Here is an 18,289-nt window from a genome sequence, read left to right as displayed (position 1 = left end):
TAGTTTGCAGTTGGGTTTCACTGCGTGTCATCAATTTGCAATTTTGAGGATTAGTTTTAACTTAACGTATAGTGGTAGTTTTGAGCATGTAGCCCTTTCTTTTTTCTGTGCCGATAAGATGTTCTTTCCAAATCATTCCTCTTTAAAATAGTCATTGCAAATATGAATTAAACAATGACTGAAATCCATCGTTATAATTCTGGAGATAGACAAAAATAGCTGGAGTAACTCAGCAGGTCAGACAGCATCTCTGGAGAAAAGGAAGGGTTTTAATTCTTGTTTCTTCCATAGGTTAACGCTGCAGCAAACTACTGTGAATAAGAAAGCCACTCTTGAAGAAGAGAAAGCAGATCAATGTGACAATGATGAAAAGCATATCGAGGAAAATAAATCAGAAGTATCTAAACCAGTGTTGGAGGAACTGTTTTCATCAGAAATGGGTATGTTATTTCTATATTGACGACACTTCATACTTAACTCGAGTGCACAATACAATACAATATATCTTTATTGTCATTGTACAGGGGTACAACGAGATTGGGAATGCGCCTCCCATACGATGCAATAAAACAATGAGCTAATCAGTATTAATTTAAACAACCCAATGAAACTGATTAGAACAGTTTTAAAACTGAATAAAGTGCAAGTAGATCTGTGCCGGTTCACTGTGCGATGTGACCATCCGGCTCAGCAGGACCGGTTCATAGCAGCTATGGCACTGGGGATGAAGCTGTTCCTGAGTCTGGAGGTGCGGGCGTAGAAGGCCTTGTATCGGCTGCCCGATGGTAGAAGTTCGAACAGACTGTTGTAGGGGTGTGAAGAGTCTTTGTGGATGCTGGTGGCTTTTCTGAGGCATCGTGTGTTGTAGATACCCTCCAAGGCTGGTAGCTGTGTTCCGATAGTCTTCTGAGCTCTATGGACTACCCGCTGAAGAGCTTTCCTCTCTGCCTCCGTGCAGCTGAGATACCACACAGGGATGCCGTGTGTTAGGATGTGAAGCATTGTTGGTGAGCTGCATGCGCACTTATCCCTTTGAGATGATAATGATGTTGAGCATATTAGCAAAAGACTTCAAGAAGATAAGCTGAATGTATCAAAATGTTCAAAAACTACTGAATTGGAAATGCAAAACAACAACAGAAAATGCTGGAAACATTCGGCAGTTCAGGCAGCGACTGAGGAAGAAAAAAAGAGATAAGATTTATTTATAAGAGTATAAGGTTTATTGCTGAGAAATACAAAGTGCAACATGTCGGTGGGAAGAATGAAAAAAGCCAGAGGCACAATTCTAACAGAAGTGCCAGTTAAGAAAGTGATACTTTCTTTTAGTATTAAATAACATTGAGGTTTCTTGCTTTCCAAAATAAAGGAATAGAATACAAGGAGAATTAGTTTTATCTATGGACATGTATAAGCCTGCCATTTATTTTGCCCAAGTACCCATTTTCTTTTTTTTTTGTGAGCCACTAATACCTCAGACAGCACATGGCTGGCATTGATTAACTATATCTTACTGCTTGTTCTAAGATCACCAGAGTTTGCTCCCTTCCTGTTCTTGCCTATTGCATCTTTTAGGTGAAAACAATTAGTGCCATTGAACAGGTTTTTGATTAAAGTTGATTGGGGAAAGTGATTAAAGTTTAAGAAAGAGAGAAGACAAATTGTCTTCAGAATTTACTGGCTGCTGCACTGGTGTCATTGTAATGTACATAACTACCTCTTTCTAATGTTTCTTTGATAGCCACATTCTGATCAATACTGTACAAAAGTACCTGGGATCATTGAGCCATGTAGAATTGATTGATGTAGATTTTCCAGTGACTAACTTGCTCAACCTTCCTGAAATGTTGCTTAAAAGATTTCTTGAAAAATGGTGAGTTGGCAAGGCTAGAACATTGCATAGAATAGGACTAAGATAGCACAAAGCTCTGCCAAGGACAGAACAGACTAAAGAGGGAAATGGAACAAAAGATTACATAAAGGATAGGACAACCACCTCATGAGCAGGTGTAACACAGGAGAATTTTGCAAGATGCCTATGAAGGATCCCAAAAATTGGGCGAGGATTATGGAGCATGAAAAAAACCACTGGATTATTGAGGTTTATAATAATTGGTAAGGGGGAAGTAGTATGAAAAAAAAGAAAATTAAATGCTAGAATGTTAAATAGGTTGAATCCCTCAATCAAGAGATCTTTATTGCAACAAAATGTTTAATCCACAAAAAACACTTGATGAAATAATAATGATGGATTTAAGTGTTACAAGTATTGACTGATTAAATTTGTGTGGCTGGACTCATATAGCTAGACTAAAGGATTTCTGCTCATGGTAGGTTTCAATAAATTCTATTTATTATAGGTGCCGAGCTCTCAGTTAGCACTAATCCTCCATTTGTGATCGTTTGAAAACCGATCTTTATAACTTCTATCATCAAATTAAGATAATGTTTGCCAAGATGAGAACTGGCAGATTACTTTTGAGTTTTGTTTTATTGCTGAAAGAGGAAAATATTGTCTGAGGTTTTGAATTTGATTTAAAGGATAAGCATACACAAGTAAGAGATTAAAAACCAAAATGCCAATCAAAGCTAATCCTTAGTGATTGTGTTTGAAAATGTCTTTAATTTGTAGATGATAATGAAGTGTCAGAAGAGACTGCAAACACTGATGCTGGTGATTATTCCTGTGCGACTGAATCTGAGGCAGGAATAAAACAAATGACGGGCAACAAACCTGAAAGTAGCTTCTGCAGCCCGGAGGTGCCTAGAGAGCAGCTTGGGTCTCCGGTTGACAAAGTCAATGAAAAATTTGTGAAGCATGCTATAAAAATGGTGAACCCAGAAAGTCGCACCGATGGAAAGAAGCTCGTCACTGACGGTCTGGTGCCATTGTCTTCAGAGAACAATGTGTTGAAAAAGGACTTGGAAATGTTAGATAACCAGAACCAAAAAGATTCTAATTGGATAGGTGGAGATAAAATTGATTTTCAGAGAAATGGGAATGACTCTAATAATTCATCAGTTCTCAAAGTATCCAAGAGAAAAAGCCAGAGAATTATGAAAAAAGTCAGTGAATGGTTGTCCAAAATTAACGTTGATGAGGTGGCAAGGCTTGGTGTTGACTCGAATCCATGTGACCAGAACACTGATTCAGATTCTTTAGCAGAAAAAGAGAGCTGTCTTGCCTCTTGTGAGGAAGCTTCTAGTTCAGCTGAGACTGAAAAAGTGGAGTTTGACCATCTTGCATCACCTTTAAAAAAGGACAGAGATGTAACAAAAGCATTAGCGATTGACATTAAAAACAAAGTATTTGGGAAAACCTATAAGCGAGACAAAAGAAAAAGTGCCCCCATAAACTGGACTTTTAGATCTGAAGGCAAAAGTGATGATTTACTGTCCGATAAGGAACCTGTTCATGAGATTAGTTGTAATAAAACGCAAAAGGGAAAAACGAGAAGCAATGGGCTACATCCTGAAGACTTTATAAAGACGTCAATTAATGATGAAGGTTATCCTGTTGGCGTCTGGAATGCAAACACCAAAATAGATCAGGAGCATGTTCTCATACCTCGGGACACCGAAAATGAGGCACATGAAGAAATGATAGAAAAATCATCAGATAGTAAACAGGAAGGCAAGCCCATTGTCACCATTCCAAAAGAAGTTGTTTGTGGTGAGACTGTGGGAACTGAGCATTTGGAAGAAGTCTGCAAGCAAAATCAGCAACAGCCTGATTTGGATTTGAGCAAGACTGATGCTGAAGGCAAGAAAAACACCAACAAAGTTTTGGGTAAAAAAGGAAAAAAGCTTTCGGCAAAACAGGCCAAAAAAAGAACAAAACCTTTGCAGTTAGTCAACCAGCTTGTAAGAGCAAGTCCCAGAAGCAGCCACACCGATATGAATGAAAACAAGATTGACAGTTTTCCCAGTAGTGAAGGAACTGTGAAAACAGAACTAGAAGTAAGGACTACCAGACGAAGCAGCAGGCTGAAGCTTCTGGATGAAAAGATAGTCATGGAAGGCAAAAAGACACCTGAACTGACCAGGTTGCATTCACCACTTGGTACTGGAGTAGATATTGCACCTTCAGTTCAGAATGTGGAAAACATTGTGTGTGCCGAAACTGAAAGTTTAACTATGGAGGATATCATAGCTCAAGACGGCAATGAGCAGTTATCCAATGCTAATTGTTCAAATGAAAACTTTACATCTTGTGGAAAATGTGTGGTCGAGGAACTTGAAGATGGGGCTGCACGTGGGTTATCAGGTGACAAGGCGAGGCAATCAAGAGACTGCAATAAGACAGCAGAGACTGGTAATGCTGCACTGCTAGCCGAACATCCACTGTCTCATGAGCGTTCATCTTTCCCAATAGCTTCACAAGGTTCCAGCTCAGAGACCAGTGTGTTGTTACTGGCAGCAGGGCAAGTTCCCGAGAGAGAACATGGTGGTCCAAATGTCCATTCCAGTTGTGCAGAAGTGGGAAAGTTGAGCTCAAATGATACAATGTTTATGTCTGAAAATAATTCAAGGATAGCAGCTCTGAGCAGTGAAGAAAACAGTGGTGAGGCAGTGACTGCAAAGCTGCCTGGAGCGAAGGAGATTACTGGAGACAGTGAAGTGGACACTGAGCAGCTTCTCAAATCATTCAAGCGAGCAAAACGGAAATCGTTCATTCTTTTGCCAACCACAAGCTGCCAATCTGTGGGAGATGGGTGCCGAGGATCTCCAACTTCCCAGACACAGCCTGGAAAGTCTAAGGACACAATTAAAAGAGCTGCCATAAATAGAAAGGATGACAGAAACTTTATTTCACGTCGAAAAACTGGAAAATTGAATTTGGATAAAACAACAACTGGGTTCAAAGAAACTCGGGTTTCCAATGAGGTTAAAGCTAATAAGCAGTGCTCTTCTGAATTAAATAATGGTCTGCAGCAGCTGAACAGGGCTGAACGAGATTCTGTTGAAATTGTTCCTCCCACAGCATCTTTGCCTCTTCCTCCTGTACTTCCAGAGCATGGCCAACAGATGGTGCCTCTGTCAAATAGGACAAAGGGGAAGCGAAAGAACAGGTTGCTCAGAAAAAAAGGATCAAAATGTAGTTCTTTGGATACTACAGAGAAAGAAGAATTTGATTCTGATAGATCAAGCCAAACTGGTGAGCTAAATAGAAACACAAACAACAATTCTCAGCTTAAAGCTGCAAATTTAGTTAAAGATACTGTTGTTGACCAAGAGGTTCAGCAGAATGTTTTACACCTAGAACTTGAATCCAATGTCCATTCAGCAGTTGATTTTTTTTCAACTGGCGAGATTGAAGAGGTTGTAGAAATTGAAAAAGATATTTACCATGAAAGAGAATCAGATAAATTACTAAAAACAAGAGAATTTTATGAAAATAGTGAATTACATGAAGTACCTGAGAATGTAGACCGGACGACTGAACGTGAATTGATTAAATTAGCTGATAGAGCAAATTACCATTCTCCATTTATGTATTCTAATGCAAACAAAAGCAACACTGCAGGAAATAAAGTTGGTGAGAATTTGCAAATTACTTTTGAGCTATTTGATTCTTCTGCCAAGCCAAGTTTCCATAAAAATATTGTTAAAAATGCAGTGAATGTGCGAGATGAACTACAAAGTGAGTGTAAAGTTAGAGGTGATCATGTACAACTCGAACGATATGAGGACATTTCAGAACTCAACAGCAGCTTACAAAACTCTTCCCGAGGTCGGGCGAGAGGCTGCAAGAAACGAGCAGTAAAATTATCAACCTCAGAATCTGAAACAAGTGATGATGACGACTTGCCTTGTTTTCAGCTATTTGGATTCAACAAGTCGAGTTCAAAAACTCAATCGGTGTCACAGAGTCCCTTAAGCACAACTTGTCTGACTTTGAAAACCTCCCAAGTGCAAAACACTTCATTGCCAAATCAGAACACAGAAATTAGAAAGACAGTTTTCACTGAAGTAAATAAATTGGATGAGAGTGAAGGTAAAGATTGTCCACAAAATGCATCCCTTTCCCCAAGCCAAGAATCGGAAGAATCTCCAGACCTGTTTTCTTCTCCTTCTGATGGTTCATCCCCCAATCCTAGTCCACAGCCAAAAATGAGCCACAAGACACTTCGCAAACAAAAAAAGGCTTTAAATTTGTCTGCATCTGAAATTCGGTGGGAAAAGACCAACAAAACTTGGAAAGGTACGCCTGCTTCCTATCTGCAGCCACAACTTTTAGGTGTGGCATTTTGGGAGTCAAATATGTTTAAGATAGTGTTTGAACTGTAGATAAAAGAAATTGTAGATGCTGGAATCCTGAGAAAATCATACACTCCGGAGGAACTCAGTGGATCAGGCAGCAACCTGAGACTGAAAAAAAAATGTTCCAACCTGAAACCACTGTCCATTCTTTTCATGGGTGCTGCCTGACCCAATGAGTTCTTCCAGCTCTTTGTGTTTTGCTTATGGCAATTTTGTGATGAAAAGAACTGCAATGGTCAAAACTAATGATGGTGGTGGAAATATGACCAAGAATTTTGGAGTATATGTGGTTGTATAGTTGCAGCATTCCCTCGTGGAATCAGCAAACTGCGAAAAGCCTAGAAAACTGATTACTCTTTTGCAATATCAGATTATTAAATGAAATTAAATTCCGCAGCTGCTGCGATAGGATTTGAACATTTTTTCTGGATTATTTGTCCAGGTGTCTGCAGTACCAGTCCAATGGTTTAACCGCTGCTCTACCAATGTTGGTTGTTAAAAATACTGGAAATATTATATATTTTTAAGTGAAACCATTTTTTTGATGACATTATAGGTCATCTTTGATGCTCATCCAGCTTTGAACCATAACCATCTGCTTGTCAAAGTATTTGTCTTTATTTTGAATTATTTCATAATTCTTAGACACAAACTGCTGAAGTAGGCAGCATCTCTGGAGAGAAGGAATGAGTGACGTTTTGGATGGAGACCCTTCAGACCGAAGAAGGGTTCTTAAGTCTGAAGAAGGGTCTCGACCCGAAACGTCACCCATTCCTTCTCTCCAGAGATGCTGCCTGTCCCACTGAGTTATTCCAATACTTTGTGTCTGTCTCCGGTTTAAACCAGCATCTGCAGTTCTTTCCTACACATTTCTTCCTACATAATTTCAAAATTCTATTGTTTTATAAACTTAGATTTTTTGTGATATTTCTTGTACTTTCTTATGTTACCTCGTGTTCCAATCTTTGCTCTCTTTTAAATATGTGAACATAGAGTCTTGAAAGCTGACATTTTTCATTCCTTGCTGAGGCCATCAGTGTTCTCTGGTGCGGTTGGACATTGGAGATCCCCTCGTGCTGTTATGCAATTGTGATTAGAATTGGGAAAGGGAAAATCCAAACCGCAGATCATTGGATCTTTTGGCAGCCTCTCAAAGATGCTAACAAGCACCATCATGGAACAGCTAGCCAATAATCAGACTGGGCATCTGCAGCAGTGTTAGTGGGTGTGTGTCCTTGCTCACCGGGACCTTCGATAAATACAATGCAATGAAATTTGAAGGTGGGTAAGATGATAGTCAAAGAAATATAAATGTTTTCCATTTTGATGGGGTTTTTAAGGGACTGGTCATGCCAGCTTTTTGGATGCTGCATTGTTTTATGATGTATTAACTAAAAGAAAGATACATTGAAGTTGCACAGAGTGCAGAAGAGATTTGACAGGAATTTGCCTGTGCTTGCAGGCTTGGGTTGTAGGGAGATGTTTATAGTGTGGGTCTTTATTCTTTTGAGTGCAAGAGACTGGGGTGGGGTACTCGCCCAGGCAAAGGGGACTCGCCCAGTATACCAATTTGGCTTCATGGACAAGATGCAAAGGGCTGGGGTTCCATTGCTGTATAGCTCTCTGACAAAGTATTTAACTGATGTCTCCTTCTTTGGCACGTAATACGGATATCAGCATGATGCACTTAATCATATTCACGATGCATCCTTGATGATTTACTTTTTAATTTCAGAGGTAATTGCCACTATTATTAAAAATATATGTGATTTAGTGCTCGGGGATTTCTAGCAGATAATGAATGAACAGTTCCGACGAAAAGCAGAATGGAACCTGCAACTACTATTTCATTCTTTCTCTCGCTATTTGGTCTAAAGAGAAACTGGGAGTAACATCAGAATTATTAGCTGCCTAAACAAGGCCCTACTTATTGGAGATTGCCCTGGAACATTTTATTGTGGTGGTGAGAAAATAAACCAACGCAATCAGCAAAAAAACTGCAGCTTTTGAAAATCCTGAAACAAAAACCAACTTTGGAAAAAATTCAACATGTTGGGGAGCATCTGAGAAAATGTGAGTTAATGTTCCAGGTCAGCAAGCATCCATCAGAACATTAAAATGAAACCGCTGCTTAAATGAATCAAACTTGTAGATCAGATCACAGAACAGTAGAGCATAGGAACCGGCCTTATTCTCACATTATCTGTGCAGAATGACAAGTTAAGTTAACCTCTGCCTGCACATGGTCCATTTCCTCCCCCATACCCTGCATATTCACATGCCTATCTTAAACACCACTATTGTATCACCCTTGGCAGCGGTCCCTGACACCCACCATTCTTTGTGTACAAAAATAACTTGTCCCGCATATCTCCTTTAAGCTTTGCCCCTTTCACATTAAAATGCAGAAGCCCATTCAGTGTTGCCAAATCCCATCTTTGCATTAGTTTCATGACCCTGCAGGTCATGGCTCTGCACATCCAAAACCTTTTCAAATGTGATGAGAGTTTCTGTCTCCATCCCCACCCCCACCCTTAACAGTGAATCCATATCTCTATTACCCTCTGGGTAAATAAATCTTTCTTTGTCACTCCTACATTATTTTTCTTAATAGTCCCACATAATTTCATTATTCAAATAATTTGGGCAGAACTGCAGTTACATTGGTCTGTGATTGTCTTATCCCCTACGCCCTGTTTAAATAATAATCCAATATTAGCCGTCCTCCAATCCTCTTGATCAGTACACCTTTATGAAAATTGAAACTCTCAGCCACAGCATCTGCAATTTTCTCTGGTGCAAGTGTTTTTATCCATTTAAAAAAATGCTACATCGCTTATATTTCTTTTGACTGTTTCTCCTATCAAGTATTTCCACTTGTTCACCTTAAATATGCTGTTGGTATCATCCCTCTCTGTGAAGATGGGGGTAATATGCGTTAAGAGCTTTAACTACTGCCGCAACGCATGCTGATTACCTTGCTTTGGGTCATGGGTCCTACATTTAACCTCATTGAAAAGAATATTAATTTTGGAGAGGAAAGCATCGGTGTGAATATTTCCAGCCTTTTTCTGTTTGAGTTTCAGTTTAGAGATACAGCTATTCATTCCCCCCCTCCCCAGTCCATTCCAACCAACGGTCCCCGTACCCTAGTTCTGTTATCCTAGTTTTGCATCCTAGACACAAAGAGCAATTTATGAAGCCAATTGGCCTATAAACCTGCACGTTTTTGGAATGTGGGAAGAAACCGGAGCACCTGGAGGAAACCAACGCTGTCACGGAGAATGTACAGACAGCACCCGTAGTCAGGATCGAACCCGGGTCTCTGATGCTGTGAGGCAGTAACTCTACTGTTGCGCCACTGTACCACCATATTGACTGTCCTGGAGTCAGCATTTAGATAATAAAATTCCAACTCTGACTTGCAGAAGGAAGAACAGTGCCACATTACGACAGTGATGCCAGCCACACGGGCGATTCCTTCTCTCCAGAGTGCGAGTTTCTCACAACGCAGGTATGATGCTGATTTTTATTTTGTGTTCAAAGTCAAAAGAGCTTTTTTGAAATGTAACTCTTTACAAAATGAAACAAATATTGCCAATTAATTACGGCTTCACTTATTATAAGTGTTCTTACCATTTGAACTGTGACGTTTTGCCCTTTTTAGACTTGTCTGTAGGGCAGTTGTGTAAAATATTGGAGTAATGGTTTGATTTCATTTTTTAATTTAGTTAATTTAATGGTTGCTTACCTCCAGCTGCAAAGTTCAACAATTCTTTTGTTAGACAAGAGTTTGCAAAATAAGGCATTTGCTTGCCTTATTTGCAAAATAAGGCATTTGCTTGCCGATCCTAAATACTGCATAGAAAAAACTGCATCGCATAAAGGTTCTGAAATGACTTATTTTGCATTGTAAGCACCTAAGCTGAAAAGATGTTTAGATTGGTAGGAATTGATGGAATTTATTGATCTAGCTGTGTTTTTCTCTCTATTTCTGTCTCACAAAGTATGTTCTAAAACCAACATTTAAATAATTTAATAATTTAGATGCAGTAAAAGTCTAATTAATACACTATCCAACCATTCGAAAATCTGATGATTCAGAACGTGGCTCATCAGGTAATGTTGGTATTATATCCTGCAACCCAGCTTCCTGCGCTCCCCTCTGATCTGCTCGAGAGTCAAGAGTGTTTTATTGTCATATGTCCCAGATAGAACAATGAAATTCTTACATGCAGCAGCACAACAGAATATGTAAACAACATAATTAATGAGGAAAAAAAAGTTCAGTGTGTGTATACACATGCATACACAACCATGCGCACACGTAAAAAGCAAACTAACAATAATAGTACAATAATAACAATAATAGTCTCTGTAGTTCAGAACTTATTTGAGGTTGTAGTGTTTAATAGCCTAACGGCTGTAGGGAAGAAGCTGGACTCGGGCTCCTGTACCTTCTTCCCCATAGCAGGCGTGAAATGAGTGTGTGGCCGGGGTGGTGTGGGGCGCTGATGATGTTGGCTGCCTTTTTGAGGCAACGACTCCGGTAAATCTGTTCGATGGTGGGGAGACCTTAGATGGACTGGGAAGTGTTCACAACTTTGTGCAGTCTTTTTCTCTCCTGGGCAATCAAGTTGCCAGTGATGCAACCAGTCAACATGCTCTCTACAGTATGCCTATAGAAGTTCAAGAGAATCCTCGCTGACATGCCAAATCTCTGTAATCTCAGGAAGTAGAGGCGTTGATGCGCTTTATTTATAATTACATCAGTGTGCTGGGTGCAGGAAAGATCTTCAGAAATATGCACACCCAGAAATTTGATGCTTTTGATTCTCTCCACCATCGTCCTGTTGAAGTAGACAGGTTTATGAGTCCTCATCCTTGCTCTTCCAAAGTTCACAACCAGTTCCTTGGTCTTACTGACATTGAAAGCCAGGTTGTTGTGCTGGCACCATTTGGTCAGCCGATCGATCTCACTTCTGTCTCATCACCATCGGTAATTCGTCCAACAACGGTGGTGTCGTCGGCGAACTTGAGGATGGCGTTCGCACTGTGTCCGGCTATACAGTCATGCGTATAGAGTGAGTAAAGCAGAGGCTGAGCACACAGTCATGAGGTGCTCCTGTATTGATTGTTATTGAGGAAGAAGTGTTTTTGCCAATTCTAACAGACTGGTCTGTTGATGACTAAATCAAGGATCCAGGTGCAAAGAGATGCACAGGGACCCAGACCCACTCCCTTCAAACTTACCTGGTTCACTAGGAAATGTATTAGAATGCGATGTAACATCTAATAAATTAAAATTTTAAAATCTATTGGGTTATTGATGTGGATAACATTCAAGTCCGGAACTGTTGCAATGTTAGTTTTTATGCTGACTGGAAGATACTTGGGAGGATTGTGTGGAGGTGTGCTTGTTGCCCAGAATTGTCATCGATGCTTGCACCATGCACATCTGGCCACATATCTCATTAGCTCTTCAGGCTGTTGGATCCAGTGGTGTGGACAGAACAGAGGCTGAATCACAGATGATTAGTTTACAAAATCCACCCTAAAATGGCTCCAAGGCAATTACGAATGATGCTTTGCAGTGAAGCTTATTAATGAATTATTACTGACATTTAAACACTTTTAAAATTTGAAGTGATGGGGGGGGGGGGGAATGAATTAAATAAAAAAACTATTAAACCAAAGAAAAGTAACTTTATTTTAAAAAAACTGGCATATCTTTTAACTCCTGATGTGCGGATGTGGGTTCCTTCATTAACATCAATGGGGTTTCAAATGTTGAAGGATCTGAAAGGTTTCTCTTGACCCCAGCCTAAATGTAGGGAGACTTTAGGACTGAATACTGGGCTTCATCTCTGTAAGCACTGAAGTCCAAGGCTTCACATTGCTCAGCACTTGGTGAGATTCAGCCAATTAGTTTCCTTGCTGGCTGTGTCTGGTAACTCACTCCAGTCACTAGTGCTCCTGAATGCTGAATGCCAGCAGGCTGTCTGGCTCGAGGTTGTATTGAACCATACATTAATCTCTGCATACATCTGTTAATAATCTGACATGTAAAACACCAACTGATTGCTCTACAAATTGCCCCCCCTTTCTGTAACCTGGTGCAGTGGCCCAATTATTGCCCCTCCTGTTGCAATTAATTCAGGACGGGTGGACAGGCAGGGAAGTGTAAAATTAACTGATCTTACTTCTTCCTTGCATATATTTTGCAGTTAAACACTAAGAATTAGATTTACATTGATCTGTTATCAAAGCCTGATATATTCTACCAGATAACAATGGTTGGGTGCAAAGATTACCCTATTATTTAAGTACTTTTGTTTCCAGTTATTCTGCATATATATTTGTATGTTTATAACGTTACAATTGGCAGTACTTTCCGATTTGTTACTTAAACAATCCGAAAGAGAATTCTGGTTAAACTCGTTGCAGAGGAGGTTCAAATGTGGGACTTGTTATTGCAAGGTGATTGCAGAGATTGCTTTCCTCTCTATGAAGTAGGAGTAAAAAAGCATTTTGATGGTGTTAGAGGAAGGGGTAAATGAGATAAGGCCAAGATCCAGAAGTCTAGGGAGGAGCTCTTACAATATTCTGGCATTACCTACAGCTTGGCCTTCAATGAATTGTCATCCTGACATGGGAATTGTTATTGTCAAGGTGATCCAAGGCAGGATGTAGTGCAAGCGAGTTCACCAGAATATTTCTGCATTGCTGTGCCTGTACACATTTAGCATTCCTGGAACAGTGCCTCGTGAAATATGTTGAGAATTTCTGTGCTGATATTCATAGAGGGTTTTCAGGAATTGTTTTTTTGCTTCCGATGGATCATAGAAACATAGAAACAGAAAATAGGTGCAGGAGTAGGCCATTCGGCCCTTTGAGCCTGCACCGCCATTTAATATGATCATGGCTGATCATCCAGCTCAGTAGCCTGTACCTGCCTTCTCTCCATACCCCCTGATCCCTTTAGCAAAAAGGGCCACATCTAACTCCCTCTTAAATATAGCCAATGAACTGGCCTCAACTACCTTCTGCGGCAGAGAATTCCACAGACTCACCACTCTCTGTGTGAAGAAATGTTTTCTCATCTCGGTCCTAAAAGACTTCCCCCTTATCCTTAAGCTGTGACCCCTGGTTCTGGACTCCCCCAACATCGGGAACAATCTTCCCGCATCTAGCCTCTCCAACCCCTTAAGAATTTTATATGTTTCTATAAGATCCCCCCTCAGTCTTCTAAATTCCAGCGAGTACAAGCACAGTCTATCCAGTCTTTCCTCATATGCAAGTCCCGCCATCCCAGGGATTAATCTGGTGAACCTTCTCTGTACTCCCTCTAAGGCAAGAACGTCTTTCCTCAGGTTAGGAGACCAAAACTGCACACAATACTCCAGGTGCATTCTCACCAAGGCCCTGTACAACTGCAGCAGAACCTCCCTGCTCCTAAACTCAAATCCTCTTGCTATGAATGCCAACATACCATTCGCTTTCTTCACTGCCTGCTGCACCTGCATGCTTGCTTTCAATGACTGGTGCACCATGACACCCAGGTCACGTTGCATCTCCCCTTCTCCCAATCGGTCACCATTCAGGTAATACTCTGCTTTCCTGTTCTTGCTGCCAAAGTGGATCTTTAGCCATAAAACTTTAGAAGCTGTCATATAAATAATATAAAATTAAAATGATGAAATTTGTTGCCAGAATAATCTAAATTATCTCACACCATTTACAAAATTGCAGAACAGAGTGCTAGCAAGGTCAGGGATTGGAGGCAATGTTTTTCCATGCAGCTGATCAGTGGGATGGAATACAAGAACAGTCATCTGAAGCAACAAACCATTTCTCACGCTGTTTAAGTGTCTGGTGAAGAGAACAAGATAAATTAGCATAAACAGAACAGAAACAAGTAATCTAATGCTGAGAGGAGTATGCTTTCTGAAGCTGGAGCATTGTAATGTTTGTGGAATGTAACTGGTCAGGGTTCAATAATATAAGTTATTATGTTCACTATGTGGCCAAGAATTATTGCAAAATTGCCTTTTTTGGAGAGTGAAAGAGAAATTTCCCAGAGAAATTTGACCTGCAGCATGTCACCTTTCTGATGTTGAGTTGGATAGAACCCATGGTTGAATTAGTATGTGACTGTTTAGTAGAAATGAACTTGATGTTGTAAATAGACATGTCTAATGTTTGTAATGTTTATGTTATCAATTTGTACCTTAATCATTCCAATTTTTGGTGAACATTAGAGTTTCTATTATTGCTATGGTAATGAGCTTAAAATATTATTTTGCAGTGAAGAAACATGGAGTTTATACGGGAAAAAAACATTTACGAATAGTGTCTATATAATCACAATGTTTTCATTGTTTTAACGTTAAAATTTGACTTATTTCGCGCTCGGCATGTGTTTTTAAGCAAGAGTAATACATTTTTCAATTTAACTTTTTTGTTTCACCCTCACCCCATCCTTCCAAAGCAAAAGCATGCAATGCAGGATAACATAAAGAAACTTGAGCGTGAAATGGCTGTCCTTGAGGCAGTACTGGATCAACATGGAAGCCACGATGCTGAACACTTGCTCTCATTGAACCATCAAGAAGATTGTCCAAGGAGCCTTCAACACCAAGAGAAAACAAACAGATCATTGATAGAAAAGGGTAAAGTTCTTAAACCATAAATAAAACTCTAAAACGTTGGCAGATGCTGAGAGTTTTTATTCGCGACTGGCTTTTGTTCCTATATTTCTGACATTTATACAAGTTGAATATTAACTGATTAAAGTGGCTTGTGGATTAAATTGGGTAACACAAAAAAAAAATCATTCTGGGAGCCTTAATAAAAGAAAAATCTGTAGATTGATTTATCAGAGACCTTTTCGAAACAATTGTTTGGTGGCATGGGGAATTTGTGTGGTGTGAATTTAACACCTATTATATAACCTAGCGCAATCAAGTCCAGGTTTGAAAAATCATCTTTCCAAGATTTATTTGAAACCAAGGAAGGTCTATTTGTATGTCATTATTCTTTGTATAATCTGCTGAATTTACTCTTTTTTTAAATAGGTGCATTCAAGATAAAAGCAATCGTGCGCACTGTAGTGGAAAAGTTAAGCGTAATAGAATGAAGCACCATTCATTATGCTTAGACACTGGTTAAATTGAAATCATTCTCCACAAAATAGTATTTAAGCCTATAATTAAACATAGTTCAGTCATTGTGCTCTGTAGTTAAACTGCAGGTTCTCAATGCCAAGTTCCATTCATTTTAATGAATGCTCCAGCCAACTCAGCAAAACTGAAACCAAGACTAACCAACCAGTTTAAAAATTGAATTTCTTGGGCTTTAACCTGACACTATTGTGGGAATTTGGCGTAAAAATAAAAAGTGTGTGCACGCACATATCAGAATGATTGCAAGAAATCTCTAAGTATCAGTTTTGACATTAAATCTCATCCCAGCATTTGCCTACATATCTGAAGCAGTCACGTTTTCTGTATGTGCCTGTTCCTTGAAGAGTTAACCTGCTATCTACATTGCAGACAATATTGAGCATGGGAAAGTGGGAGATTTGCTTTTTAAAAGACAAAATTGATACAAAAGCTGTCACTTCATAGGTTAGGTTGCCATCCTAGATTTTAGCAGAATCAATGTGCTAGAGAGGAACTAGGATACAGTCAGATTGGAGCTTCGGTTTTATCGAATAGTAGTGAGGCCCATGATGTTTCCATAGATTAAAACAAAGATATTGAGTGTGATTCGTGGGAATTCAGAAGAATTTTGTTTTGCCTCCTGTGATGTAAAAGATTCTCACAGGGATTGATAGATTCAATGCTCAGAAGCTAATTCATGTTGCTGGCAAGTTTATGACAAGAAGGCATGTTCTCAGGATTTGGTCTTGGCCATCTTGTATTGAAATCGTGAGACTTTGTATTTACAGAAAGTGTTTAACATCTCTGTTCCAGAGGGCTGTACATATTCATTCACTGAGTATATTTAAGGTTGATAATAGAGTTTAGGACAAGGGGAGTAGTGAGGATTGGGCATGACATGGACTCTAGGTACCGGGTCTGTCAGAATCTTATTAAATGGCAGACTAGTCTAGTCAGGTCTATCCCCAGAATGGCACAATTATAGCAGATCAAAGCTCCTGCACGTGTTACTGACACCCCTTATACAGCAGGAAGAATGTTCTCCGTACCCCAACAATCAACTTTCATGTGTGTGATCTATTGCCATTGTTCAGCTTGCACTATTTGCATCTATGCACAGTGAATTAAGCCACTTGATCTACTTATTGTGTACTTTCTCCCTCTCTGTTGTAGAGTGTTGACAGCTCACTGGATATGGCTCTATTGCTGCTATTCTCCCTCCAGTACCTTGCCTAGTGAACATTATTTGAGTGTGTGCCTCAGCAAGTGGCTGCATGGTTTTCAATCACAAGTGCGTTACTACCAAGCAAGCTCCTGTTCTTGCCTGACAGTCTTTTAGATTCTACTATTGCACAAAGTATCGTTTCCTCATGCAAATAGTGCCACCCGTTGCTCAATAAGTGAAGATACTTAATACATTTACACTTTTGTAATGCCAGTTAAATTACATCTAGAATCAAATAAATTAAACAAATGGATAGTTGTGTATATGGTTTTTGACACTGCTGTTGTTCTGGAGTAGGTAACCATGGGTTTATGGGGTCCAAATCCACAAATGTGTGATTTAATTATCTTGTTATATTTTGTTTACAAAATAAAGTTCCATCCAGTTTCTCCAACTCTTACCAGTAAAATGACTTCTCTGAAGTCACCCCTAAGTTTATCAGTGTATTGTTTCTTAAGCGTTGTCTTTAATTGAAGTCTGTTGCCGGAAGATTGTCTCCTGTTGTGTTTTTCTTATGGTACCAAGGTTCTGATGAGGATCCAAACCCTCTAGCATTCCTAATCTTTCCATTGATGTTGCCACACCTCCCTGCACCACTTTCATCTCCGACAAAGAAAAATCTTGGCAAGAAGCTGTTGATGTGTAAAGGCACCAAGTTCTAGTGGAGGCTGTATACTAAAGAGCAACTACGAAATGCTGAAATGGATGGCAGGGGAAGCACTTGAGTTCGTTTTTCAGATTTGTCATTCAATTTGTCATAATCCAATTGCAGCATTTATGGATTGTATTTCATCGGAGATTCGGTTGCAGGACAGGACCAATTTGCAGGCAGATGAGATCAGATTACCTTCGCATCCTGTTTGGCGCAGACACAGGGCCAAAGGGCTGGTCCCTGTGCGGTACTCTTCCATGTTTAATTTTTGAAAACAATTTCAAGCAAATCCAAAATTGCAGCATTGTTTAAAGCTATAACAAACGTCAGCACATTAGGCTCAGAGATCCGCTTCCATGTTGTAACTTGCACATGTAGGGAAAAATATATAACTGCAAACCCATTGTTTCTTATGTTAACAGTTACTGCTGCCTTTCCCCTGGGGGATGCTGAGATTTTGCAAAACAAATCAAAATGTCTTCCAGCAACTGAGGGCTTAGGACCTCAACCACAGCTAAACACAAGCATAACCTTTACACACGTGAACAAAGAGGAGACTGAATGGTAAGGTTCCAACTTCCAAAATTGTAAAATAATGACTAAATTCCTAATTAAAGAAACAACACGTGGGTGGTGAATTTGAAATGTTTGAAGTGATTATTATTCCCATTTCCCATCATCCCAACCATCTCCACACCACAAACTGTTGCTGAACTCTACCCTTTTCCAATACTAGTCAATCATAGTCATAGAACACAGAGACTGGCCCTTCAGTCCAACTTGTCCATGCTGACCAAGATATCCCACCTAAGCTAGTCCCACCTGCCAGTATTTGGTCCATATTCCTCCCAACCTTTCCTATCCATTTACCTGTCCAAGTGTCTTTGAAATGTCATTGTATCTACCACAACCACCACCTCTGGCAGTTCATTTCATATACCCACCATCTTATGTGTGAAAAAAAATGCTCCTCGGGTTCCTGTT

At 39.7% G+C, this 18,289-nt stretch overlaps 1 protein-coding gene across 2 annotated transcripts in view; it reads left to right on the top strand.

The window, feature by feature from the left end:
- Positions 1 to 18,289, top strand: part of LOC144607482 (breast cancer type 1 susceptibility protein homolog) — a 70,867-nt gene that overhangs the window by 24,851 nt on the left and 27,727 nt on the right. For both annotated transcript variants that reach the window (XM_078424356.1, XM_078424357.1), the window contains 5 exons: positions 292 to 440; positions 2,633 to 6,205; positions 9,693 to 9,778; positions 14,756 to 14,936; positions 17,728 to 17,869. In XM_078424356.1, the coding sequence (XP_078280482.1) occupies positions 292 to 440; positions 2,633 to 6,205; positions 9,693 to 9,778; positions 14,756 to 14,936; positions 17,728 to 17,869 (4,131 nt within the window). The remainder of the gene's footprint in view (positions 1 to 291; positions 441 to 2,632; positions 6,206 to 9,692; positions 9,779 to 14,755; positions 14,937 to 17,727; positions 17,870 to 18,289) is intronic.

Source organism: Rhinoraja longicauda, chromosome 29 (genome assembly GCF_053455715.1).
Source record: "Rhinoraja longicauda isolate Sanriku21f chromosome 29, sRhiLon1.1, whole genome shotgun sequence".
In the NCBI taxonomy this organism is placed as follows: domain Eukaryota; kingdom Metazoa; phylum Chordata; class Chondrichthyes; order Rajiformes; family Arhynchobatidae; genus Rhinoraja; species Rhinoraja longicauda.
This window is presented reverse-complemented; position numbering and strand designations above follow the sequence as displayed.